Here is a 26,324-nt window from a genome sequence, read left to right as displayed (position 1 = left end):
AGAGAATTTAAGAAGGAAAGGAAAAGAAAAGAGGCTTTCCTTTCTCTTCAAGGACTACATTAATGTAATTGTGATAACGGGAATGTTCGTAGTGGAGATTTCCAGTTCCCACTGCAATGACCACATTTTTTCAGTAGGTAGTATTTTAAGTGACGTTCTCGGAGACAGTTTCAGCTTCACGTTTTAAAACCCAAAATACTCAGCTGCCAAAGAGCATTGCCTGATTTGATTGTTCTTACAAGTGTAGGGTTGTAGAAATCTGGTGTGACTCAATTACCTTCTGCAAGGTAGCCTGGGTACCGTCCCAATGAAGCCAGTAACAGTTTGAGCAGTGTTCTCTGTGGCAGGGGCTGTGTCAAGTGCTGTTTTTCTCATTGTCCCAACTGAGAGACTGCACGTTTTTAAAAGGTCCTGACTGCTAACAGTGTATTGTGAAAGGGAAAGAAGGGATAGGAGGAAAATGATACTTCAAAGTTTTCTTGTGTTACAAGTATTTGAAGTGGATAGCTTATTACTAAAAATAACATTAGGCAAATTCTGTTCCTGTTGAACTGCCTAACCATTTTAGCTTTGATTTCATGAGGAAGAGAGTTCTGTATTGGAATTTCTGAAAATCCTTGGTATACAGTTTTGTTGGTGGCAAGTAAGAAACTTCTGTGTATTTTTTAAAACAAACAAATCCTTGTACTTCTTCAGTTACACTAATGACTCTTTACCCATAGAGCAAATAAGTTGAACGACAACACAGCTGCTTTCAGTTTTTAAACATTTTGTTAATTTGTTTTAAACAGTGACAGAAAATGCCCCAGCCCTGGCCACGTAGGTCTGAAATCTTCGGCTCACAATCGATCATCTGGAAAAACTATGCCAGAAACAACTAAGCAGGACGATGCAGAAAGTGTATCTCCTTGCAAGAAGCCCCTGTTATGTGATGTGAAAGAAAAGAAGGCACCTGGGTAACTATCAGTTCCTTTCAAAGTATGGGTTATTTGGAGATGGTCAGTTTGAAATGCAGCTTACCGTGTAATGCAGTACAGTGATTTTTCTGTGGAACTCTTGGAAGCAGTGGGGAAGGAGACAGAAGTTCTTCAGCTGTCTTTATATTGGAAATAAGGGAAAAGAGTGTCACAATGTATTTAAGAAATAAGAAATGCGAATCAGAGAGGAGAGGAAAAATACTGCAAGACAGAGAAATTATTGGAACTTCAGATCTTTCTTCCCTACCTCCGTGCACAAATATGTTACTGTATATGTACAAATATTATCAATTCAGCCTGGAGAAGAGAAGGCTCCAGGGTGATCTTATAGCAGCTTTGCAGTACCTAAAGGGGGCCTACAGGAAAGCTGGAGAGGGACTTTTTACAAGGGCATGTAGTGATAGGACAAGGGGCAATGGATTTAAACTGAAAGAGGCGAGATTTAGATTAGACATAAGGAAGAAATTCTTCACTCTGAGGATGGTGAGGCACTGGAACAGGTTGCCCAGAGAAGTTATAGATGCCCCATCCCTGGAAGTGTTCAAGGCCAGGCTGGATGAGGCTTTGGGCAACCTGGTGTAGTGGAGGGTTTCCCTGCCCATGGCAGGGGGGTTGGAACTAGATGATCTTTGAGGTCCCTTCCAACCCAAACCTATGATTCTATGATTCTATGATTATCTTTACGAAGACCTAAAGTAACCGATACGTATGCTATCTGTTCGCTGTATTGAGTCATTGTCATTCAGAGAATGTGCCTTGTGCCAACTTCGAATGACGCAGAGGCTTGGCAGTTTATATTTGAACTGTTTGAAAACACTGATGACTGTCTTCATTTTATCATCTAGCTTTCCACGTTCTTAATGTATCCAGCGTAGCCAGAGAGGACTTTCAGTTGAATAAACTTCCTTTGAAAAAGGCATGAAAAATAGTGTTCGCAGCATTAGGTATATGTGAATTGCTGAGTTATGAAATATTGAGCATCTGGTTAATGCAATACCCAGTGGATCTTTTCAGATGTGTATTCAAAGTACACATGCATAATTGAAGACATAGATACGTATATTTGTGTGCTCTTTGACTGCTGCTGAGCTCGTAGTGTGGATTTAGTTGTGTTGGACTTCAGTACAGTTGTGTATGCCTTCATATGCCAGGTAATCTTTTGTTTCATAGAAGTTCCTGATTGAGGAACCAACCACGTATGAAGCCAACAATGAGATTAATTTTGTTGTGTTAAATCTAAGTGGTACCTAGCTAATGTTCAGTTTCACTTACTCCATTTCTTTTTTTTTTTTTTTTGACTAGTAAGAGGTATCTGTGCATGCAAACAATTATACTAGAAAATTTTAATTTGCAAAAATATGTGTGTAAAACTGCAGTCTCTCCCTCTAAAACATTCCTGAGATTAAAATTCAAGATAAAAATTACATGCCTATAGGATATTCAGTTTTAATTTGAAAGTATCTTTATACTATCTTCAGAGTAGCAAACGAATTTCACTGTAATAGGAATTCCGCTCTGGAAATGTTTACCACTAAGGAAGTTGAACACTCAGGCTTGGGAATCAAATAGTACTATATCTTAAAAAAAAATTTGTTTATCTTCCAAGCCCTTCCCCAAACCTTCAATTCATACTATCTTGTGTTTAACTAGTAAGATAAAATTTCTGGATATATGTTGCTAGGAAAATTGTCCTCAAGAAAATAGGAAGATACTTGCAGGTTTTGGTGATCTCTCTTCCTTACATTGAATTACAGTAATAATTTACTTAGGCTTTGATATTAATTGCACTACATTGTAGCATCTTACTTTAGAAGTTTTCTGTGTTTGTGGAGATAAGGATAATAATTTTAAAGTAAATAAACGCAGGCTGTATTTCTGAGGAAGATACTGTGGAGAAGTCCTTTGTGGCACAAGAAGGCATGCCTGCTGTGTGCATTCCACTGGTGTGCTTGTCATGCTATTATCACTCCTACCGTACTACAAAGGCTGGATTTTCTGATTTGGTGTGTTCGTTTTGCACCATTAATAGTGTGTTAAATATATTTCTGTTGATGTCAGTGAACTTGCAGCTCCTAGCTAATTTATTTTCAAATACTTACTTGTATTCAATAGTACAAGTAGTATTTAATGTATAAATTGTGTTTAATAGTATAAATGCGAACAGTGGAATTAAACAGGTCTGTTTCTTCTGTGGATTTGTTTTGAGGTTAGCTAATCTTGATGTCTAACAACGTGTTATCTCTAATTTGGCTTTTTATCTGTGTTTGGGACATTTGTAAAGGGGTTCTTGTTGACTGCTTCTCTGGTAGATAGTAAAGCATGAGTTCATGTAGCGGGTTTTCTTGTCGAAGAATGACTTTAAGATCATTCCATCTGGTGCCTGTTTTTCAGAAATATTCATTGTTTACTTAGTATCTCTGAGAACTCTGCATCTGTGATGATTTAGTAAGAATTGGCCAAACCATTCTCAAGCTCTTAAAAGCAGATGGAGATAAATACATACACACACAATGTCAGCAAGTTCATATAAACTTAATTTCTGTAAGAAACTAGGCTGGAGACACATTCTGAAGGTCAAGTTTGAAAAGGAACTTCCCAGGAGCTGACTTGAAGATGCAAATACACCCACTCCCCTTTGAGAAGTTCTCTTACTTCCACCTCTCTTGCCCTATTTTTCTCAATAGGGAGAGGGCGTTCCCTCTTTGCAAATGTTTGGGCTGGCAAAGCTGAAGGAGGAGCCACAGGCAACAGGCAAAGAGCGACTCTTTTAGCTCAATAAGAAATAATGCAAAAACTGTAACAAAAGAATATAAATATTTTCAGTGGGATCATAAACAGCTGCACAACAGTGTGTCAGTACAGTACAAGAGTTGAGGTTGGGTGGAGATGAAGGTTGGGCAGAGAAAAAGGAGTAGGTCTTGTTTCAGACAGCTCCTGAAAATGGCCTGGATAACCAGTAAGGCCTTGTAGGAGATGCAGCTGTATATGTGTTCTTCACTCTTCCTGTCTTCTGCCGTGGATGCATCAACTGCCTTTGTTTGTGTATTTTCTGATTTCAGTTATGAAGTCAAGTGTATTGATATGATTTACATAATCTTAGTTTACACTACTCTTGAGCCTTCATTGCAAAATTCATGTCAGTAGTCGTCATCTGTGTAAACCAGAAATTAGATCCTCTCTTTTTTTATTTTATGATGATACAACATCCTTTGCATGGGAATTCTGGTGTGTTAATAGCATTGTTAGCAGGAAATGTTGTCATGCTTAGTGATTTTTATGATGTATTAATAAAAAATGAACATCTTATTTTCCTCAGTGGAGTACTACAAACAAAGGACTCCATAAAGAACAAAGAGTGTGAAGAAGAGGAGACAGAAAATAAGCTGCTTATTTCAAATGAAATTAAAGGTAAATTGGCAGTATTTCATTTGTTTCATATTAAAATCTGCAGAACTAAAGAAGTGTGATATTCCTTGAAATTCTTCATGAAACTGCATTTCAACTTATTTTCCACATTGACTATTTGCATCCAGAAATTTCTTGACAGCAACACTTTTAACACTGTGTTTCTTTATCTTGTAATCATCAAAGACTTTGCCAAAAACTTTATCAAAGTTGTAAAGATGAGTGCAAAATGAATACTGGTATAAAAAGTTTCATTTCAAGAATATTTTTCCACTGACTTTTAAAAATAGGTAATTAAACCAGTCTGAGTTGTAAACGTTCACTTATTGCTTCAAGAGTGTATTGAAAGTTGAAGCATTTACACATTATAGGCATAATTCACAGTCAAGATGACTTACTCAGCCCAACCTCAGTCTGTTGTGCAGTCTGATACTTACCAGCAGCCCATATGCAGAATGGCTTCTTCATTTTTCAGGAATGTTACAGAGCGATGGCTAAAATTTTTACCTCACTGAAAAACTGGAGGGCAACCAAGCTGATTAGGTGGTTGAAGGGCTTGACATATTAAGAAAGGTTGAAGGAATTTGGAAAGGGAAGGCTTAGAGGAATCTAGTCATAGTCCTTCAGTAACTAAAAGGTAGTTACAGAGAAGATGGAGGTGCCCTCTCCTCCAGGATGCACAGTGGTGGGAAAAGAAGGAACGGACACAAGTTGCTTCAGAGGTTGTTCTGTCTAAATGTAAGGAAGAAATGTCTCACTGTGAGAACAATTGGATTAGGCTACCTAGAAAAGAGGTGGAATCTCGCTGGAAATATTGAGGACTTGGCTTGACAGAGCCCTGGATTACTTAGTTTAATGTCCTGCTCTTAACAGAAGGTGGCATCACATGATCTCCAAAGGTCCCTTCCAAGATGGACTTTTCTTTGGTTCAGTGATTCTGTGTGGTTATTTGTACTGCTGTGTCAAAACTCTTGGCTGTTCACTGATCCAGTTGGACACATTGAGGTAGCTGTTCATTAGTCATTTTATCCTCATTGTTTAGAAAGAATACAGCACAAATCCAGAACGTCACGGTCTTATATTTGATAATTATTTTGCGCGTGTGAAACTCGGTGTGTCAGGCTATTTAGTTAAGAGTCCGTGCATTGTTTCAGGGCAGCTTTTGCTGCTATAATTTTATTAACGTGCATGCAAGTTCAGTGAGAAGCTAAATTGCTTCAATTTCATAATTTAATTCCTTAAAGTTTTATATTTTTTTCTACAGCGGTTTGTTGTGCAGCACAAAATTTGTAAGGCTTTCATCAGAAATCTTGAGACTTGAACAACTGTGGTTCTTTAAGAGCTACGTTTTTTACCTTTTAAGTGAGCTGATTGTTGTAAAACCCTGGAAATTGTTCTAGACTAGTAAAGCATTGCATAAAGATAAAATAAGGTGATGTTTTATTTTTATTAACCTGTAATACATTTCTTTTTATCTTAAAACATCATTTGTCTGCCAGCTCTTTTCAGATAGATCTAAGAGGCACTCTGAAGAGCATGTGAAGTATGAAAGATTCCAGCTATTACAAGAGCTGTGCAAAAGATGTAGAAAAATCCAGGTTGTTACGATGTTTTGAAACATGTTGTAGTTCAGGATTCTGGAGGAAATGAGGCATTAAAAGAAGAATCTTACTAAAGTGGATGAAAGAAAGAGAGCTTTTGGTCATTTAAAGTTTTTTGTTTCAGCAGAATGGAAACATACTGTTTTGATGTTGACTTTGCATTATTTTGCGTTATTACAAAAATTTTAAATCAAGTAATTTGGAACATTTTAAATTGTCTGCAGTTCTTCTTTTGTTGTGAGAAAGCTGGCCTGATTTTGTGAAGCTTTTTGAGTTTGGCAGAATAAACTGTTTGAATGAAGTTTCACCAACTAACTCTGCTTACTACTTTGGATGCATTTCTGTGTAGAGTCTTGCATAATTAGATTTATAAAACTAGAATACGTTCATACATTATTGTTTAACAAAGTTATCCTTTTTACCTCCTTTTTATATACATAATTTTTTCCCATTATTTATTTAAATGTGCCATAATACTTAATCTTCAGGATTGAAATGGATCATTGAGTTCTTGCTACCATAGTCATGGAAAGCTCAAGCTAAAATAATTGCAGTTGGGCAGACTTTTGTGAAGTGTGACTGCTGATACCTGTGCTTGTTGTTTAATTATTTTTTTCTGCGTGTCATTTACATTATTATTCTTCAGCCTACTTTTGCCACTCTTGCATGACTAGTTCTCTGCTGATACTTCATAAAACATGTACCGCTATATTTATTTTTTTGGAGTATGATTATTTGGAACAAAAGAACTCCACTGAAATCAGGAGCCCTTCATACTAGCTTGTTTTACAGACACAAATCCTGTGTTTAAAACCTGACATGTGATAGAATCTAGAACATACAGGAGGGAATGGACGGTGTTCATGGTCTCTCATTGCTGCCAAAAAGTGTTTGCCATGTAGCTTCTTTGAAACTTTAGGTTATATTTTGTTGGAAGGTAACTCTTTGTCGGGAGCCCTGCTAAAGTGTATGTACACCAACGCACGCAGCATGGGAAATAAACAGGATGAACTAGAGATGCGTGTACATGAGCAGGGCTACGACCTTATTGGCATCACGGAGACGTGGTGGGACGACTCCTATGACTGGAGTGTCAACATGGAGGGGTATAAGCTTTTTAGAAAGGACAGGAAGGGGAGACGAGGAGGGGGTGTTGCTCTCTACGTCAGCAACCGGCTGGAGTGCGTGGAGCTACACCTGGGGTCGGAGGAGGAGCTGACAGAGAGCTTATGGGTCAAGATTAGAGGACGGGGACGGATAGGGGACGTTACGGTAGGAGTCTGTTACAGGCCACCTGGCCAGGAGGACAGAGCAGATGAGGCGCTTTATAGCCAGATAGGAGCAGCCTCGCGGTCACAAGCCCTGGTCCTCATGGGGGACTTCAACCACCCTGACATCTGTTGGAGAGACAATACGGCAGGGCACGGGCAGTCCAGGAGGTTCCTGGAATGCGTGGATGACAACTTCCTCCTGCAGATGATAGAGGAGCCGACAAGGAGGGGTGCCATGCTTGACCTTGTGCTCACCAACAGGGAGGGACTGGTGGGCGATGTGAAACTTAAGGATAGCCTTGGCTGCAGTGACCACGACACAGTGGAGTTCAAGATCCATGGGGCAGCAAGGAAACCATTCAGCAAGCTCTGTACCCTAGACTTCAAGAAGGCGGACTTCGGCCTCTTGAAGCACCTGATGGGCAAAGTGCCGTGGGAGGTGGCCCTGGAGGGACAAGGGGCCCAGGAAAGTTGGTCCACATTCAAGGAGCACCTTCTCCAAGCTCAGCAGAGGTGCATCCCGACGAAGAACAAGTCGGGCAAAAAGACCAGGAGGCTGGCGTGGATGAGCAAGGAGCTCCTGGACCAACTGAAAATGAAGAGGTTAGCCTACAGAGGGTGGAAGCGGAGACAGATAGCCTGGGAGGAATACAGAGAAGCTGTAAGAGTGACCAGGGATCAAGTGAGGAAGGCTAAAGCCCTGAAGGAATTGAATTTGGCAAGGGATATAAAAAGCAACAAGAAATGCTTCTATAGGTATGTAGGGGACAAAAGGAAGTCCAAAGAGAATGTAGGCCCCCTCCGGAAGGATACTGGTGCTCTGGTTACCCGGGACATAGAGAAGGCTGAGGTACTCAATGAATTTTTTGCCTCAGTCTTCAATGGTAAAGCCTCTTGTCTTACCACCCAAGCTGTGGAAAGAACTAGCAGGGACTGTGAGGATGAACCACCGCCCACTGTACTTGAAGACCAGGTTCGAGAACATCTGAGGAACTTGAGGGTGCACAAGTCCATGGGACCTGATGAGATCCATCCGCGGGTCCTGAAGGAACTGGCGGATGAAGTTGCCAAGCCACTGGCTATTGTATTCGAGAAGTCGTGGCGGTCTGGCGAAGTCCCCGATGACTGGAAGAGAGGGAACATAACCCCCATTTTAAAAAGGGGAACAAGGAGGACCCGGGCAACTACAGACCGGTCAGCCTCACCTCTGTGCCTGGCAAGGTCATGGAGCAGATTCTCCTGGGAACCATGCTAAGGCACATGGAGAGCAAGGAGGTGGTGGGTGACAGCCAACATGGCTTCACCAAAGGCAGATCGTGCCTGACCAACTTGGTGGCCTTTTACGATGGGGTGACAGCATCGGTGGACAAGGGTCGACCAATGGATGTCATCTACCTGGACTTGTGCAAAGCTTTTGACACTGTCCCGCACGACATTCTTCTCTCTAAATTAGAGAGTCATGGGTTTGATGGATGGACCACTCGGTGGATAAGGAATTGGCTCAATGGCCGCACTCAGAGAGTAGTGGTCAACGGCTCAATGTCCAAGTGGAGACCGGTCACAAGTGGCGTCCCTCAGGGGTCCGTGTTGGGCCCGGCCCTCTTCAACATCTTTGTCGGTGACGTGGACAATGGCATGGAGTGCACCCTCAGCAAGTTCGCCGATGACACCAAGCTGTGTGGTGCCGTCGACACGCTGGAAGGGAGGGATGCCATCCAGAGGGACCTTGACAGGCTGGAGAGGTGGGCCCGTACCAACCTCATGAAGTTTAACCAGGCCAAATGCAAGGTCCTACATCTGGGTCGTGGCAATCCCAGGCATAAATACAGACTGGGTGGTGATTGGATCGAGAGCAGCCCTGAGGAGAAGGACTTGGGAGTACTGGTGGACGAGAAGCTCGATATGAGCCGGCAATGTGCTCTTGCGGCCCAGAAGGCCAACCGCGTCCTGGGCTGCATCAAGAGGAGCGTGGCCAGCAGGTCGAGGGAGGTGATTCTCCCCCTCTACTCTGCCCTCGTGAGACCTCACTTGGAGTACTGCGTCCAGTTCTGGAGTCCCCAACATAAGAAGGACATGGACCAGTTGGAGAGGGTCCAGAGGAGGGCCACGAAGATGATAAGAGGGCTGGAGCACCTTTCCTATGAGGACAGGCTGAAAGAGTTGGGGCTGTTCAGCCTGGAGAAGAGGAGGCTCCGGGGTGACCTTATAGCGGTCTTCCAGTACCTCAAGGGGGCCTACAGGAAAGATGGGGAGAGGCTGTTCAGGAGGGCCAGTTATGATAGGACAAGGGGTAATGGTTTTAAAATAGAGGGAGGTAGGTTCAGGTTGGATATTAGGAAAAAATTTTTTACTATGAGAGTGGTAGAACACTGGAACAGGTTGCCCAGAGAGGTGGTGGATGCTCCATCCCTGGAGACGTTCAAGGCCAGGTTGGACAAGGCCCTGAGCAACCTGATCTAGTTGGAGATATCCCTGTTCCTTGCAGGGGGGTTGGACTAGATGACCTTTGAAGGTCCCTTCCAGCCCTAACCATTCTATGATTCTATGATTCTATAACTCAGTAAGGAGATAGAGAGGAATTAAGGAAGACATGGTTCAGAGGAAAGGATAACAAGACTGCATTAAGTACGAAGAAGAATGTAGAGGCAGGTGGGCTAATGCTGAAGCAAAATGTCAGCAGAGGGGAACAGTGATGAGGGTTAAAAGTGTGAACTTACTGCATCTGGTTCTGCTGTCTCACATGGAGCTGACAGACAGATTTTGTTTCTTCACTTATGTGGTTCAAGGAGCTCTTTGTGGCTCTGTGATGAAACCGGATAAGCCACGGTGCACCTCAAGTTACTGTTCTAAATGTCCAAATTGAGACATAAATTGGAATACATCACGTGTTTTCTCTGGCCCGCAAGCACAGATTGCCTCTGTATGGGAAGCAGGACTTGCAGAGCAAGTAGTACCAGAGCATGAGGGTAGGGAGCACTTTTAGGTCTCTGATGTTACAGACATAGATTGTGACCAAAATAGTGTGTTTTGCAACAAGTTACCCACACTAAACCTAAACGTCCTTTTGTCAGGGATGTGGTTATATCTGCTGCAGGGTTGAGAACATTTTTTTTTTTCTTTTCCTCCATCTAGTTGGGTAAATTGACACTTTACGTGCTCCTTTCGTGCTGTTCATCTTACCAGATACGACACAGGGTGAGCAGAGGCATTTTTGCCAACATCCTCCAAGGCATTAGGCACTGAATTCCTTTCCATGTCAGTAAATAGAGCTCTCGAAAGTGAATAGATGGAGTACAAGGTTTGGCATTATGCAGTGTCACGGCAGCAAGCTTATTTTCTGCTAACCTCATTCATAACTACCTGACCTGTGTTTGCTTGAAGTTTTCCAAAAACACGCAGCATGGACAGATGCCCAGCATTGATTTTTCGTCTGGAACTGTTAGGATTTGGCACAGCTGTAAACTCTTGAAAATAGAGACATATGGGATATATAGGTAACCTTAACTGTCATTGCTGCTACTCACTGTGCGTGTATCTGTGTGGTCTTACATATGCATATGTTTAAACGTGTGTGAAAATTCAGTGCAATTTGCTTGGAATTTTCTTCACGCACTATTGTCATCAGCTATTTAAGTTACAGCATCAATATTACATGCCTTGCGAATGGAAAACAAAAATATAGCTAAATATTTACATTTTCAATTCTTAAGAGACCTTTTTTGGAAAGAAAAAGATCAAGGGATAAGGATAGGGAGGAGATTCAAGGCAACAATGTGAAAGATACTATTTGGTAAAATATGCTTTGCCTTCAGCATGCTCGCTGCCTTACAAGACTCTTTCCTTTCTTGCTGAGATTTTTAGTAGTAATAGAAGCTCTAAGAAGCATTTGGAGAACAACAGTGAAGTGTAAACAAATTTAGGGAACTCACTTGCAAGAGTAAGAGTACAACGTTAGGGAAAAATTAAGGAGTCTATTAAAAATCTAATCAGTGGAGTGACAGTACTAACTAAATGGCTTAGGAGTCAACTTCTGAATAATGGACATTGATATAAAATGTGGATAAGTCTTGAAAGTAACAAAAATTTAAGCTGGAGGAGCAGAACAACACAGGCAAATGTAATTACATCCGTTATTGGCCACATTATATATTCTGGACCAGTCTCACTGTGCTGGCAAAAATCTATAATAGGAATTTGTGCCCTAGTTGTTGGGCACAAATGTATGAAAACTAGAACAGTAAGAATAGGGGGAACTGTGAATAATAGCAACTTCCCAAAAATGGAAATGAAATGGAGCTGTAGTAGAAGTGAGTGATCCAAACAAAAATAGCACAGGGATTTGTGAGTGATTGCATGAAGCCATGTCAGTAAGGAATATTAGGCATAGGTTCTTTGTTGGCTGTGTCGTTTAGAAATGAGTTCCAGAGTTTTTCTGCAATTTTACTCAGCAATTGGGAGGCATTCAGGCCTAAATTCATAGCAGGCATGTTGCTTTTGTATTTGCAATGGATCTAAATGAACGTGGATGTCTTACACGGTTTGACATCATTCGAGGCATGCCTTGTCACTCTTTCCTCCTACACACATCTGCAACAGCAGCATGTGGCTGAAGCCACCCTCCTTTGAGAGCTGGTGGGATAGGAGCTCATTCCTTCCATTGTGGATAAGTGAGATTAAAAAGGGGAATGACCTCGCAAAAATCCCCATAGTAGCACAGAGGAGTTAAATGTTGTTTTCTAAATACAACATTCAGTTAAAGTGGGAGCAGGGAGTTTGCAGACGTTTGGGGTTTTTCCTCAGAAGAACTGAAAAACATTGTGTTGTAGATGAGGCATAAATGTTGTGTGGGCTGGAACCGTATGACTGATGCACTTGGAGTTTTGTAGCAGTGCAGTGCTGCTTTTGATGAAGTTATAACAGCTCAACCCTGGAATTAAGTTACTTCTTGTACTACTTACTGTGCAACTATTAGATGTGGGTGTGATTTATTGTATCAAAATATTTAAAATTATTTGACCTGTGGTGTGATATGCCTACAGTTGCATTGGCATAGAGTTATGTTGTTTTGAAAGGGATTTTTTTTCATGTAAGAGTAGTTACGTTTATATAGAGCCAATATAATCACAGTCATACTAGTGGAGGAACAGTCATGGTGCTGCTCTAACTCTGGTGTAAGCAAAACAGTACAGCTTGTGCAGGGAGGCCAGTATGTATCAACAGAAATGAGCATGCTTTTACTGTGACTGATCTCATCACTGACAAAAGGATTTAATGCTTGTTGCTTCCTGTTGTTAAAGATACTGAAGAACCCAACACGCAGAGGCTTCTTTCTCAACCAGTTATAGTGGCTTCCAAGTTGCAAATTCCCGGCCTACCCTTGCGCTGGGAACAGCAGAGCAAGCTCCTTCCAAGTGTAGCTGGGATCCCAGCCAGTAAAGTTTCTAAGTGGAGCACAGATGAGGTAAGTTTCCCCTGTTTCTTCTGTCTCAATGCCACTGCCCTTGACATCTCGGTTGGTTCAGAGCTTTAGATTAACCCCATAAATTAGCAATAATGCATTAGTACTTAGAGGATCAGAGTCAGCCAGACCCAATGTTACAGATCCCCAAAATGCCCGTTGAGCTGCCATCCAGCCTTAGAAGCAGTAAGTATTCATTCGTATGTGTATAGGTAGGTATAGAGAGAGATACATATGTTGAAAGTGAAAGAAAAGTGCTAAATGTATGGCTTGGTAGATCAGGCGCTCAGGGTCGACACTAATAATGTCTAGCACCCACAGACATTTTGGAGGAATGGTTGAGTGGTCAGCATGGACCAAGGAGCTGTTCCTGTACATAGTTTGGACATGGCACACTGTTTTGAAGGGTGAGAATATAGTGCAGAGAGGAATGGTACGGATATGGTCAGGCTGTGATACCTGATTTCAAGATTAGAGCCCTGTCTGTCACTGTTTGAGTATGTAATAATGCTTGGACAGACAGGGTCAGGTCCCTGCTTTACTTCCAGAAGTACTTATGGCTGAGGCAGTTTCCTGCAGCTGGGACAGTCGGATCTCCTCTAATCAGAGCAAACAGAAACATGAACTTCGAAAATGGATTTGGTAATCTCTGTGCTGTAAAAAATAAAGAAAAGGAAGGCAGCAACCATTCTGGTTTGTGAGAAGTGATTCAGCAAGAGAAGATTCATGGTTCTGGATCTTCATGGCTAGAATAACCTCAGTGATTTTGAGGGAGTAGCTGTATCTCACTCTTAGATGTCCTGTGGATGAGAGTGGCACATGCTCTTTTAGTTCGCAGATTTTGTGAATCCTGTCCTTAAACATCCAGCTGCATGACTCTACGCACTTACAGAAGAAGGTTGGACACCCAATATGAGACTGTAAAAACAATAGCTAAAAAAAATTTAATGATTTTCAATCTTTAAGACTATTTTGAGAAAACGGTGGTCTTACCACATCTTTTGTTGTTACTTTGGTGACAGGTCTCTGAATTTATACGGAGTTTACCAGGATGTGAAGAACATGGCAAGGTGTTTAAAGATGAGGTGGGTGAATTTTATTTTTAAAAGACACAGAGTACAAAGCTTAGTCGAAATATTAATTTCATATCATAATTAAAGATACATATAAAGTAGTAGGATTAATTGTATGTTTAAAGTCAGACACAAATGTGTGAAATACTAGGTTTATTTGCAAGTCATGAATTGGGAAAGAAGTAAAGAAGATAAAACTAGCTTAGTGTCAGCCAGGTCTCTTGTGCTTCTCTAGCTTCGTTACTTTAACTGAAATCACTTAGAATTAATGGTAAAAGAGCAGGAACTTGGTGATTAACTAGTTATCTCTTAATCTAGTTTGAGGAAATTTGTGAGTGAGTGTGTTATTTTAGTTCTGCAGGATGTTAGTAAGTAAAAAGCAGACCAGTCATTCAAGATAACGACCTCTGAAAACTCTTTGCATCGTGTCTGATCACACTTAGCTCTTGATGCTCTTCCTGCTGATATAACTAGTTTACGAATGTGATTTGAGTGAGCAGGAAGCAAGAAGATCCGAAAGCTTCCGATGAGGTTAAGAGGAGCATGTACTCACTTTGTGAGCACACCAGACGTGCATTTCTGGTATCTGAGAAGATTGTTGTGCCTCAGTTGTCGTTAGGAAGTGATAGGGCTTTTAGGTCCAATAGACCTTTATAAGCTAGGTTGGCTTTTTCTTTTCATAGAATCATAGAATCATAGAATGGTTAGGGCTGGAAGGGACCTTCAAAGGTCATCTAGTCCAACCCCCCTGCAAGGAACAGGGATATCTCCAACTAGATCAGGTTGCTCAGGGCCTCGTCCAACCTGGCCTTGAACGTCTCCAGGGATGGAGCATCCACCACCTCTCTGGGCAACCTGTTCCAGTGTTCTACAACTCTCATGGTAAAAAATTTTTTCCTAATATCCAATCTGAATCTATCTCCCTCTATTTTAAAACCATTACCCCTTGTCCTGTCACAACTGGCCCTCCTGAATAGCCTCTCCCCATCTTTCCTGTAGGCCCCCTTGAGGTACTGGAAGAACTCTCAGAAATTTGTTACTCCTGTTAATACTTGTAGATAATGCTTATGTATAATGCTTCTTAGTTTCAGTAAGGCTGTTTGATCACAAATTGCCAGAGTGGGTTGTTCAGGTTCTTATCCCAGCCAGACCACCTGAATGGGCAGAGCCTGATACTGTAATATCCCAAGCCAGCCAGCCTTTCAAGGGAAGAATAATTGTGCTACTTAGACTGAGAAGGCACCTCCTGAAGAAAATGCATCCAGATGGCCCTGCTAATCTCCTACGACAAGTTTTCAGGCTATGTAGATCGTAATGACTGTTACAGTTGCATATCAAAGGACTGACAGGCTGCTGTCTCTGGGCATTTTGCACTTGCCTAGATGTTAGGCATTTTACAGCTGCAGCTGGTGTGTGGGCCTAAATCATCCCCTGTGTCGCTGAGGGTGTCTCACCCATGAATTGGAGATCAAAAAAAGCTGGTATATCGCTGCTCGTCAGCAGGTGGGAAGTGCCACAGAGATGGATGAATACTAGAGACTTTCATTCTCAGAGATGTAAGAAAATACTTCCCCTCTTTAGGATTCAGCCTCTCAAGCTTTGTCTGCAAGTAGCAAATTAAACCTCTTCCAGTGAGGCCAACTAGAATGGACTGACTGGCATCAGTAAGTCTTTCAGTGGGTAGAAGGTGCTGGTTCAAACATCTAGTGTGGAAATGAGCCCTCATCCTGCTTATATTAAGATGCTGCAAAAAGCTGGGCACTCCCATGTCGGCACACGTCTGGGTCTGAGCCCACCCAGTCTACCTTTGTGCATGAAATGAATAGAAAGTAATTGTGGTAACTGCGTGATGCTGATGCTGTTCTCAGTGCAGTTTTCCTCGACTCACAGTGCTGGGATGTACCTTGCAGCCTTCTTTGCAGCATGTGTGATTCAGAAAGCTTGTCGTGTAGTCCTACAGAAACTTAATTACACTGTTGTTATCTCAAATTAGTACCTTTAAGCCTAAGCAGTGCTCCTGATTTAACCACAGGTGGCTATCCTGCTTATGTTACACTGAAAACTTATAAGTGACCTGAGCCTACACCACAATAGTTTGCCCCATTGAAGCCCTTGGAAGTGAGGGCCTTGCCTTGTGGCTCTTCATGTTTGGATTTAGCACTCCTGCTGACGGACAGATTTGCTTGCAGGAGAATATTCACTTGTAACGTTTATTAAAATAGCAACACTGCAAAGCTGGCAGAAAAAAACATTAAATGCTTTGAAAAGTTGTGTTTGTGTCAGAGGCAGTTTTCTGTAGCCTGGCCGCCGTTTACATCTGGGTCCAAATTCCTTTAAATTTGCCACTTAATGAGCAGAAATGGGTGGCCCGAAGGAGGTTCCAGTTCTTTAGTTGGGAGTGAAATCCAGGAGCTTTCTTATGGAGGCTGGCATAAAAGGAGTAGCTAAGATGTTCAGAAGCATTACTGTGCTGCGGTACAGTTGAATTCTACTTCATTTACCCGTTTTACTTTCCAATAGCTTTTACTTTATACTGTCAGTATAAAAATAAGAAGTGGTTAACTAAAAATTAGCCAGACAGTTGTTTTCAAGGAGAAAGAAGATCATCATCCTTCTCTGTCTAAAAGGTTGAAATCAAAGCTATCCTGAAAGCATTTGAAAGTGTTTGTATTCAGCCATTCCTTTACGCTGCCTGAAATTGCTGGGAATTTTCTTTTCATGTTTTCTGAAACATCTATGCTGCTGCACTGTCAGACCTATTAATAGCTTTGTGTGTTTTTCTTTTAAAGCAAATTGATGGAGAAGCATTTCTGCTAATGACCCAATCAGACATAGTCAAAATAATGAGCATTAAACTGGGACCAGCCCTAAAAATCTTTAATTCCATTCTGATGTTCAAAGCTGCAGAGAAAAACTCACACAATGAACTTTGAAGATAATGGAAAATGTGTAGGAGCCAGCTTTCTCCACTGGAGCTCATGTTTTATTCAAAGCACAAAGACTCGCTGGAACTGTTGAGTAACGACTCTCAGAAAGGAAGAAACTTTCAGCACTGGTGGACTATTTATACTCTCCTAAAGCCAGTACACACCTGAATCCTTCTGGGAAGTGTTCAAGCTTTTGAGAAGGTACTGTGTAACAACCGAGTCAACCAGTCTTATTTGCCAAACTAATGGCGCCAATTCTCCGTGGATGGTTAGGATCCCTAACTTTTCTCTGGACATCAAGAAAACCTTCATTAATTATTTATGCTGTGTTATATAAGGGAACCTTAATATTTTCTAAGAATTCTTGAATTCTGCTTCATGTACCCCTTTTACTTTTCAGAAGCTTTTACTTCAAACTATCAAAATAAAAACTGATTAGCCAAAAATTAGGCTACAGGTAGCCAGATGAGACTGTTATGGCTAATATGTATTTGTGCCATAGTTTAAAAATGAAACACTTAATGTTACATACGTGACACTTTATGCTACAGCATATGACTTTACAGATTATAAAACTGTCTGTTTGCTTGTAACAAAACAAACCAAACCTTGTTGGGGTTGAGATTATAATGCTTTTTTGATAACTGAATGTTTTTACTTTTGCACGATTACAAAAATGTTATGTGAGTTTTTCCACCAGCATCTTTAATGTATTTTACCAAAAGATCAGTATAGAGAAGGCTGCAGCTGAAAAATAAAGTTGGACTACGTAGGAGGCTTTTTGTTTATGCTACACAAGAGAGTTCCAGCCTTTTACATGAGAGCCTGCTACAGTCAGTCCTTCAGCACATGAAGGAAAATACCTGTATTTTGAGGTAAGGATATTAGCAAAAAAGAAAATATATTCATTCATGTCTGCACATGCCAGTCTGCAGTATAGTTAGCACAATAGTGGAGAAAAACAGCGTGCTAAAGCTAGGACTGCTACTCTGGCTTCATATTCAACATAGGTTTGTTTACCCAGTGGTGGGAGAGTTATTTCACCCACCACTTCCTAATTGGAAAGTCTGATTTATAAATGAGTAAGGCATAGGGGGGAAAGACAAAGCACGGAGGAAAAGGATGCTTAAAGGCAACTGGTGCGTCGGCACATCCTAGGTGTAAACCCCATGCATTTCACTGGGTCATTAGCAGGCTGCAGATGCCACCAGCAGGTACGTGGGTGAGGCAACCTTCTTTCTTGGAGGATTATTATAACGATTTGTCAGGGAAAGTCGTTGCACTTGGTATATATACGTAAGATGTAAACCAGATGCACTTTAAATGGGAGAAGGCCTAGCTACATACCGAGGACTGTTCCAGAATTTTACTTTTGCAAGGAGAGAGAGAAGAGTTGCATCAAGATTTTTGGCAGCCCTCTTGTTAGCGCTGCGGTGTGCAGTTGCTCAGCCTTCAGAGCTGAGAACAAACAGCATTTCCGTTGCACAGAGCTGGGAGAATTTTACATCCTCCCACAGATTTTGCTAGGCTGTTCTTTGGCTGGAGTTCCTTATGATTTCAAGAACTCTCTGTGTCCCTTCCAGATCATGTAGGTGACTGGTACCTGCCATAATAAGAGGTGAAACAGGGTCAGTATGAAGTAAGTTGCATTGTTCTGTTAATTTCCTTCCATAGCATTGCATAAATAATATTTTTACATTTCGTTCAATATTTGTACATTCAAATTGCACTCTTATTGTACTACAATACAAATAAAACCTGAACTGGAGCCGTCTGTTACATTTGTGCATGCCCAGGATTCTCAGATGAACCTGGCTGTTCCCCAGGGCGGTGTGGAGTAATTCCTCACCATAGCTTGAGGTGGCCATGAGTTTAAAAGAGCAAATTGGCTGCTAAGGTCTGCCCTCTGCCAAAACTCTTATGCCTGAAGTTCACAGGCCAATTACTGTCACAATCAGAATCCCATTTACGGACCTGGATTTTGTCGCTGGCAGCAGCTGAAGTTGCCTGTGCAGATCAGTAAAATGCCAAGTTCTTCTGTTTTCTTTCCTTCTGTCCTTCCATGTAGTTTATTTCCCCTAACCCTCTGTGTCTCACTTGTGTACCGGCTCTGTAGCCTGCAGTGAGAACCAGCAAAGAGATTTGCTGCTCGACAGAGATTACTTGGGACTGTTAGCAGCTCCCTGAATTTTTATATACCTACTTATAAAGTACTGTGGTTTAAGAAATGGGTTTGAATTCATGCTCTTTACAAGACATAGAATAAACCTCACTTAAATGATACAGAGTGCAACTTTTTGTTCACACAGTTGACACTCCCAACGGTGAGGACATGCATGATCCTTACTTTTGTATCCCCTGCGATGAGGTAGCAGGGTGTAGTCACTTCTGTTACAAAATCTACACCCAACAAATTCACTCAGAAACTAAAAATGTTCAGGAGACCTACTGAATCTTTAAAAGGGCTGTTGGGATTGGTTTGTATGTTGCATTGGAGGGAGCGCGGCCGTCACACAGGTACAGGCTGTCCCCTGATTTCCGTGTGAGCCACATGCAAAATCCTAAGACTTTGGCAAGAGAGTCTGGCCATTAAATGCGGCGATCTCCCCTCATACCGCGGGGTCTCCCACTGTAATCTGCACAGCCAGGCTTTAGCAAAACTTCTTTGGTCTTCCAAGCTGAGTGTTTGAGTGTTGAAAGAATCGTGGTGACCACAAATGCTGCTTTGCCACTGTGGACGTCGTTAGAAGTGGTAGGCGATTGATCTTTTTAGTAGAATGCAGTGTTTTAATAAAAAGCCATTTCAATTTCTAATTAATGTAATGGATCATGTTTGCTGGCTGCTGCTACTGTCCATTACTAGGTGCTTGTCCGAAGTCGTGCGCTGTCGCACAGTAATCCCTGGGATTTCCAGACATGCAGCAGTTAAGAGGAATGTGTTAGGGAGAAGAGGAGGCTGAGGAAGAAGAGAGGAAAAGGCCTCCAGTCCGTGTGGGCAGACAGACAGTCATCATGTGGAGAAGGTCGATTTATTCTGGGGAATACACTGAGAAAGAAAGTGAGGCCACCTCTCCCCAGCACCAAAGCTGTGGTTACAAACACAGGCGGCAGCATCCCAGATAAGTCAGTCTTGCTACTTTGAGAACTCATCTCAGAATCCCTATTTAGCAAATTCAGGATTAATGCTAAAAGAAGAAAGAAAATAATATTTCATGCACAGAGGAAATAGTGAAAACTCATCATCCTGAAAAAAAAAATCAGACCCACCATTTTAAACCACAGAAGTTACTATAGCAGGTCTTCAGTGATCATGATACAATGAAATGATGGTAACAAGTAAGTGTTTAATTTGTGCCGCTTCAAAACATTGAATGTTTTAGCATCTGAAGCAGCAAAGTGCACACATTAACTCAGAAGTGTGGTTTTTAAATTCTGACAGTCAAAGACTATCCAAATTTTTTAAATGCTCCATAGGCGAAAATAATACATGACACATGCAGTAATCTAGAAAACTTTATTATCTCTAACACCGCTATAGAATACTGTAGAATTTCCTTGTAAAAGAATGAAAATGCTTTGGTTTCAAATTTTTAAGAAGTGGCCAGTACAATAAAAAAATGGGCATTATTAAACGTATTGGAGTTATAGATACACATACATTTTCACCAGAAAGAAGGGCACTGATTTGTCTTCACCACAAAGAGATTTATTTTGACAAAATGTCAAATGCTGCAGAGAGGAGTACTCCGTACACCGTCAGATACTGGGATACTTGGGGCCCTTCACCCCTCTCTTCACCTGGGTGGGGAGGGATGCTGGGCTTCTTACTTCGAAGACCAGGGTCTCGAGGAAGTTCAGTGTCCTGTGGATTCTCTTTGGGCACGGGATATCGAACACGTGAAACACAGCCACCAGCGCGGCCAGGGCCGTGGTGCAGTCATCAAGCTGGGCCAGCTCTTCTCTTTCCACATACAGCGCAAACTCGCATGAATTCACGTTGAAGGGATTTTTCACTTCCAACACTGGTGTCATCACCTTCACCTAAATTAAAAAAAGGACATTTCAAATGATGTCACAGCATCGCTTTGGTGAACAGGTCAGAGAAGTAAGTAAGCATAATAACACTGCTTTGAAATTAGCTAGTATTTCTATGAATGTTTGCCTTCTACCCAAAAGGCAGGCTGATGTCATCCTTTTCCAGGAAGTAAGCTGAGCCACCAAAAGCCCGAGTGATGTGCCCAGGGAGCTCATCGGATGAAGAGAGACCAAGACTGCTTGTGCTCTGTCTCCTACCTCCTCGTTCACTGCAGCAAACAGACTGGAATCGTCTCCAAAGACATCTGGCAGGAGTAAACATGCAGCAGTCATTTTCATATCTGTCAAAGGCAAGGATTTTTGCTAAATTACAAATGAAAACATGTTGGCACTGCACTATCATCCTGGAAAAGCAGATTGCAGCCTATGGAATAGTTAACAGCTCAGCAGCGGAACTGTTGTTAGTGCATTTGGAAGAGTAGTTTGTACCACAGTGAAGGCTTAGGTGCCTCAGCTGGCAATGGGCAGTGGTATTCAAATCATTCACGACACTCTGCTGCTCAATATTACGATTTTCTCTCACAATGAGCAAGTGGGCCTTTGGGTTACTTCTAGTGAAGTTTGCAAGCTGAGTAACCCACCCACCCCCAAACTCTCTCCTCAGTAAATCAGGTGTCTCTGTTGCCAGAGGGCTCCGCTTTGAAGGCTGCAGTACAAACTGGTGCTGCAGGACCTCCTGGGGCATGGTATCCACCACCCCTCTGGTTCAGCTCTTGTTGTCTCTAACATCTTTTTGCAGGTCAGACTTCTGGTGGCATGTGTTTTGCTGAACCTATCCTGTCAGGTATTTATTATCTAGGTGCCAGGTCAAGCTGTTTGAAAGAAAAAACAGGAAAGTAAAGGTCTTGGGACTTTAGTAAGGTATGAGTTAAAATCTTTGTGGGCATATAGTACAAGAAAAGAGGAAATTACTTACAACATCCATAGCTTTCTAAGGCCAAAGGTATGAGTCCATAAAGGCTCTGTGAATTAGGCTGTTCGTGGACACTTTTTAACCTTTTGTGAGCTACTGAGTACTCATGTTTTTAAGCTTAGAGGAGGAAAAACTTAATATGGTAACCTACTCTGCTTACTTCTTTGAGAAACGATCCAGTAATAAAAAGAGTGAAACTGCTCTAGGAAACTACATGTGTTCATACTGTGTCTCCTTGGATTTGATATCCTGGCATTATGCCTGTTTGATAGAAAATGACAGTCAAAGGAGCACTTCTCACAGAGCTGAACTTGGGTGTAGGCACCTACAGCTGCTGTTTGCGAAGAATAAAGATTATTAGTAACTCCACCAATGTTTTGTCCCTGCAGAACTGCTCTCCCAGACTTTTCAGACTGAAAGAAGCTGAGCGTCAGCCGGTGCTTGCTGCCTCGCAGCCAGCGAGCCAAGCACGTTGGAGTACCTGGGCCTCTTTGCATGACTGTGGTACCTGCTCACCAGAGGTACCAGCTCATGCGCTTGTTCCTGCAACATGTCTCTGCAGAGACGAGGTACTTGAAACACAGGTAGTGGTAACTGATTCTTAGAATCATAGAATCATAGAATGGTTTGGGTTGGAAGGGACCTCAAAGATCAGCCAGTTCCAACCCCCCTGCCATGGGCAGGGAAACCCTCCATTACACCAGGTTGTTCAAAGCCTCTTCCTTTATTTCACTAGGACGAAGACTTCAACCATAGAAAGAGTACCTCTCTTTCTAAAGGAAATAGTCTCTTTTTATGGAACTATTTCTCTTTCTAAACTAGGAAGTTCCTTTTCTGTATATATTTTAAGAAAATAATAAACACTTTTACATATCTAGAAATACGTAATTCTGCTCATTTTAAGGCAGTTACTAACTTTATCAAACCTGGAATCTTTTATTCAATAGGGAAAAAAAAAGTTTCAATATGTGACTGACTTAATTTTCCTAGCAATTTATTAGCTTTTATTCTTAATGCTTCCCCATTGCTATATATTTTTTAAGCAACTGTGACATTTTAAAATGTTTTTGCAGTAAAATTAGAGCTAGTTTAGTTACATAAGTAAGAACAATTAGCTACAACAAAACTCTCATATTCAAAGCATAGAAGATTTGTACTGACATTTCAGAATGTCTTCTTCTGTGTGCTGCTTCAGATTTTCTTGCAGCATAATGTTAATTGGATTATTCCTCACCACATACAAAGATAATATGTTTTCTGAATAAATCTCCAAAATCTCAACTGTTTTCTTATAAATGTCCAAGTGTGTGAGAAGCTGGAACTCCCTAAAAAGCTAAAAGAAAAAGAAAAATTTGGTATTATTGCAATCCTCAAAATCAAAACTGAGAACAACACGAGGTACATGCTTTGAAGACAGGATAAGTCTAGCTCAGTAAAATAAGATTATAAACTGAAGCGGAGGGTTTCATTTCTTTTCAAAGCAGAAAAGAAATACATCAAGTAACACCAAAATACTTCAAATAACCCACTGGTGGTGTGTGTGGCATGTTTAACATAGGACTGGTGAATCTTCTGAAGTGAGGTTAGCAGTAAAAATATAAGTTAGATTAAAGAGAATACTGTTGAGGATACTTCACTGGAAACATCCAGTAAAATATATGCCTAGAGTTGTGTCACATCTGTGACATAAAATTCAATGTCATTACTAAAAATAGTTCTATTACCTGATAAGGGCATCTTAAGAAAGGAAATAGTCTGAGAATGTCTTTTAAAGGTGCCTTATCATTGATCATCTTCCTCCGTATTTCTATCGTCACATTCATTCTCTCATCCACTTCTTTCCAGTTCCTCTGAGTTTTCATGTATTCTTGCTTAAGCCACTTAATGTGTACATCCATTGCACTGCCCTCAAGATGAACAGGTTCTTCCTATCAGGAAACAAAGGACAGAATTGTAACAAATCAGCTATCCTTTTTGATACCTGTTGTGGTTTGTGTGATTTGAGTGTAGTCAAAGTGTAGTCAAGCTCAGCAGAAAGTACCCGTAGTGTGGTTTCAGTACCAACTCTATGAACTCACCCTCAAATTCTAATAGTTAATACATTAAGATCTATTTTCATATAATACTGTAGCTGTCAGCCAAGTCTCCCAAGCTCAAATTACATGTTTGAGGATATTCATGAAATTCCTATGCTTGTGTCTGGTTTGCCTGATTGTGGTTTACTGGAAATTAGTAGGCAGTTCTAATGATGACTCAGTGTTTAGCAACAGTAGCTCTGTATTGCCAAGAGAAATAATATTTTCTTCTTCTCATACAGGTCCTGAAAGCAGGACAACTAACTTTCACAGTGATGCAACAGAAGTATTTACCCCCAAGGAGACCAGCTGAACTAAGAAAACTCGTAATGAAAAGCATTGAGTAGTTTGACTGTTAGTGTGTTCAAAAAGTTATTTTGTACTTGAAGATATAATTAACAGTCTTCCTCTAAATTGTTATTATTGTCCCTGCTGTAATTCCAAACCCAGTAATTACTAGGAAGAGCAGTGACTATCCGATGAAGCAGTACATCGTCTGTGGCAGTAGCCTGGGGCTGTTTAGTTTCTATCGGAGAATGCAGGGAATTTCTCCATTGAAACAAGCTGAGACGACATACTGGTGAATGATGAGTACAGTTACCACTCTCAGGCTGCATTTACACTGGCTTTTCCCATAAACTGTTGTCACTGATGCCACTGTCATCTATGTCAGTGGTGGCCTGTGGGTCAACGCCAGAGAGAGGTGACACACTTCGTTCTGTTTCCCAGAAGATTTATGACATAGAGCTGCGAAACACGCAACATCCGATACTGCTTTGCAGTGCTCTGTATGTGCCATTTAACTTTCCAGGGTAATTAACGTCCTTTTTTAAGTGGCATTTCAAGAATGGTTGCACAAGGTACACAGTTAAACAACTGTCTCGCTCCAAGTAGGTGTCTGTGGATTTCAATAGCCATTGCTATCACAGAAGAAAATCAGGACAGTTACCTGGCATGACCCCTGCGGGTACTGCCCTGGCCCTCCTAGGGTGCTGTGTCAGCACAGTTTGCACTCTTTCTAATACAGGATTTTCATCTTAATTGCATTACAACAGTAATGCTTGTTTGTGGCCAGCTTGAGTAGGCATTCCTGTCCTCTTCCTCACTGCACAGGAACAGAGGTAGTGGGTCAGATGATTTAGTCCAGTACCCTCCTCTACCTGGCCGAGAGGGGACTGGGAAAAAGTATAAAGTAAAGACGACTGTGTAGTGCCACTTGCCCTGAGTCCTGTTAAAGCTGCAGTGAACTGGGGTTGTGTCTTTTTATTAAATATCCTTCAGTAGATTTTTTTTTTCCATTACTTCTCCCAGTCACTTTTCCAACTCTCATCAAATCGTACCTTCCACAACATCCTGTGTTAAATTTGGCAGTTTTTACTATGCACTGTCAGAAGAAATGCTGCCTTTTGTTTGTTTTCTCCTGCTGCTTCTGCCTTCTAATTATCGTACTGGTTTCAATACCTATTCACCATCTCCTTGCCACTGTAGTTGTATAGATATGTCATATGCTGTCCTCAGCCACCTCTTTTCCAGCCAAGACTGTCCTAAGCTATTTAGTCTTTTCACACACAAAAGCTGGTCCATGCTTTCAATTATCCTTGTTATTGTCTTTTCATATTTTCTAATTTCACTACAGCCTTTATAGAATCATAGAATCATAGAATGGTTTGGGTTGGAAGGGACCTCAAAGATCATCTAGTTCCAACCCCCCTGCCATGGGCAGGGAAACCCTCCACTACACCAAGCTGCCCAAAGCCGCATCCAGCCTGGCCTTCAACACTTCCAGGGATGGGGCATCTACAACTTCTCTGGGCAACCTGTTCCAGTGCCTCATCACCCTCAGAGGGAAGAATTTCTTCCTTATATCTAATCTAAATCTCCCCTCTTTCAGTTTAAATCCATTGCCCCTTGTCCTATCACTACACGCCCTTGTAAAAAGTCCCTCTCCAGCTTTGCTGTAGGCCCCCTTTAGGTACTGGAAGGCTGCAATAAGATCACCCTGGAGCCTTCTCCTCTCCAGGCTGAACAGCCCCAACTCTCTCATCCTGTCTTCATAGGAGAGGTGCTCCAGCCCTCGGATCATCTTCATGGCCCTCCTCTGGACCCGCTCCTCTGGAGGTTCTCCATATGAAATGGACGCAGTAAACTTAGAATTCTAGTTGAGACACTGGGACACCACAGGTGCATACAGTGGAATAATGCACTCCCCTTTGTTTCTTTCTTAAATAATTCTTGAATTTCTTAAATAATTAAAGCATTCAATATAATTTTTTGGACTGCTGCTCAGCATTGTGCCAAATTTTCTTTGGCATAATATAAAAATATCATTGGTGAATGGTAATAATAAGCTGAGAGCCAATCACTGTAAATGTTGTTAGGACCAGGTTTTCTCCTTTTGCCTTATTTTACATCTATCACTATTGAATTTTATCTCCTGTTTTTTTTCCCTATCACTCAGCAGCATGGAGTCTTTCTGCGATTCTTCAGTCAGTCTTTGTCTTCAGTACGCTTAGTAGCACCACCAAATGT

The 26,324-nt window shown here is 41.5% G+C and overlaps 2 protein-coding genes across 5 annotated transcripts in view; one reads left to right on the top strand and one right to left on the bottom strand.

Moving 5' to 3' along the window:
• L3MBTL3 (L3MBTL histone methyl-lysine binding protein 3) overlaps positions 1–16,735 on the top strand; it is an 89,569-nt gene extending 72,834 nt beyond the window's left edge. For all 4 annotated transcript variants that reach the window (XM_086632082.1, XM_086632085.1, XM_086632083.1 and 1 more), the window contains 5 exons: positions 792–956; positions 4,294–4,385; positions 12,552–12,715; positions 13,735–13,797; positions 16,575–16,735. In XM_086632082.1, coding sequence (XP_086488208.1) covers positions 792–956; positions 4,294–4,385; positions 12,552–12,715; positions 13,735–13,797; positions 16,575–16,718 — 628 coding nt within the window. In that variant the 3' untranslated portion in view covers positions 16,719–16,735. The remainder of the gene's footprint in view (positions 1–791; positions 957–4,293; positions 4,386–12,551; positions 12,716–13,734; positions 13,798–16,574) is intronic.
• Positions 16,736–20,468: 3,733 nt separating this feature from the next.
• The window catches only part of SAMD3 (sterile alpha motif domain containing 3), a 43,450-nt gene continuing 37,594 nt past the window's right edge, over positions 20,469–26,324 (bottom strand). The window contains 4 exon segments of the mRNA XM_086631962.1: positions 20,469–20,753; positions 21,006–21,088; positions 22,882–23,053; positions 23,445–23,648. Coding sequence (XP_086488088.1) covers positions 20,469–20,753; positions 21,006–21,088; positions 22,882–23,053; positions 23,445–23,648 — 744 coding nt within the window.

Source organism: Tauraco erythrolophus, chromosome 2 (assembly GCF_009769465.1).
Source record: "Tauraco erythrolophus isolate bTauEry1 chromosome 2, bTauEry1.pri, whole genome shotgun sequence".
NCBI classification, from domain to species: domain Eukaryota; kingdom Metazoa; phylum Chordata; class Aves; order Musophagiformes; family Musophagidae; genus Tauraco; species Tauraco erythrolophus.
This window is presented reverse-complemented; position numbering and strand designations above follow the sequence as displayed.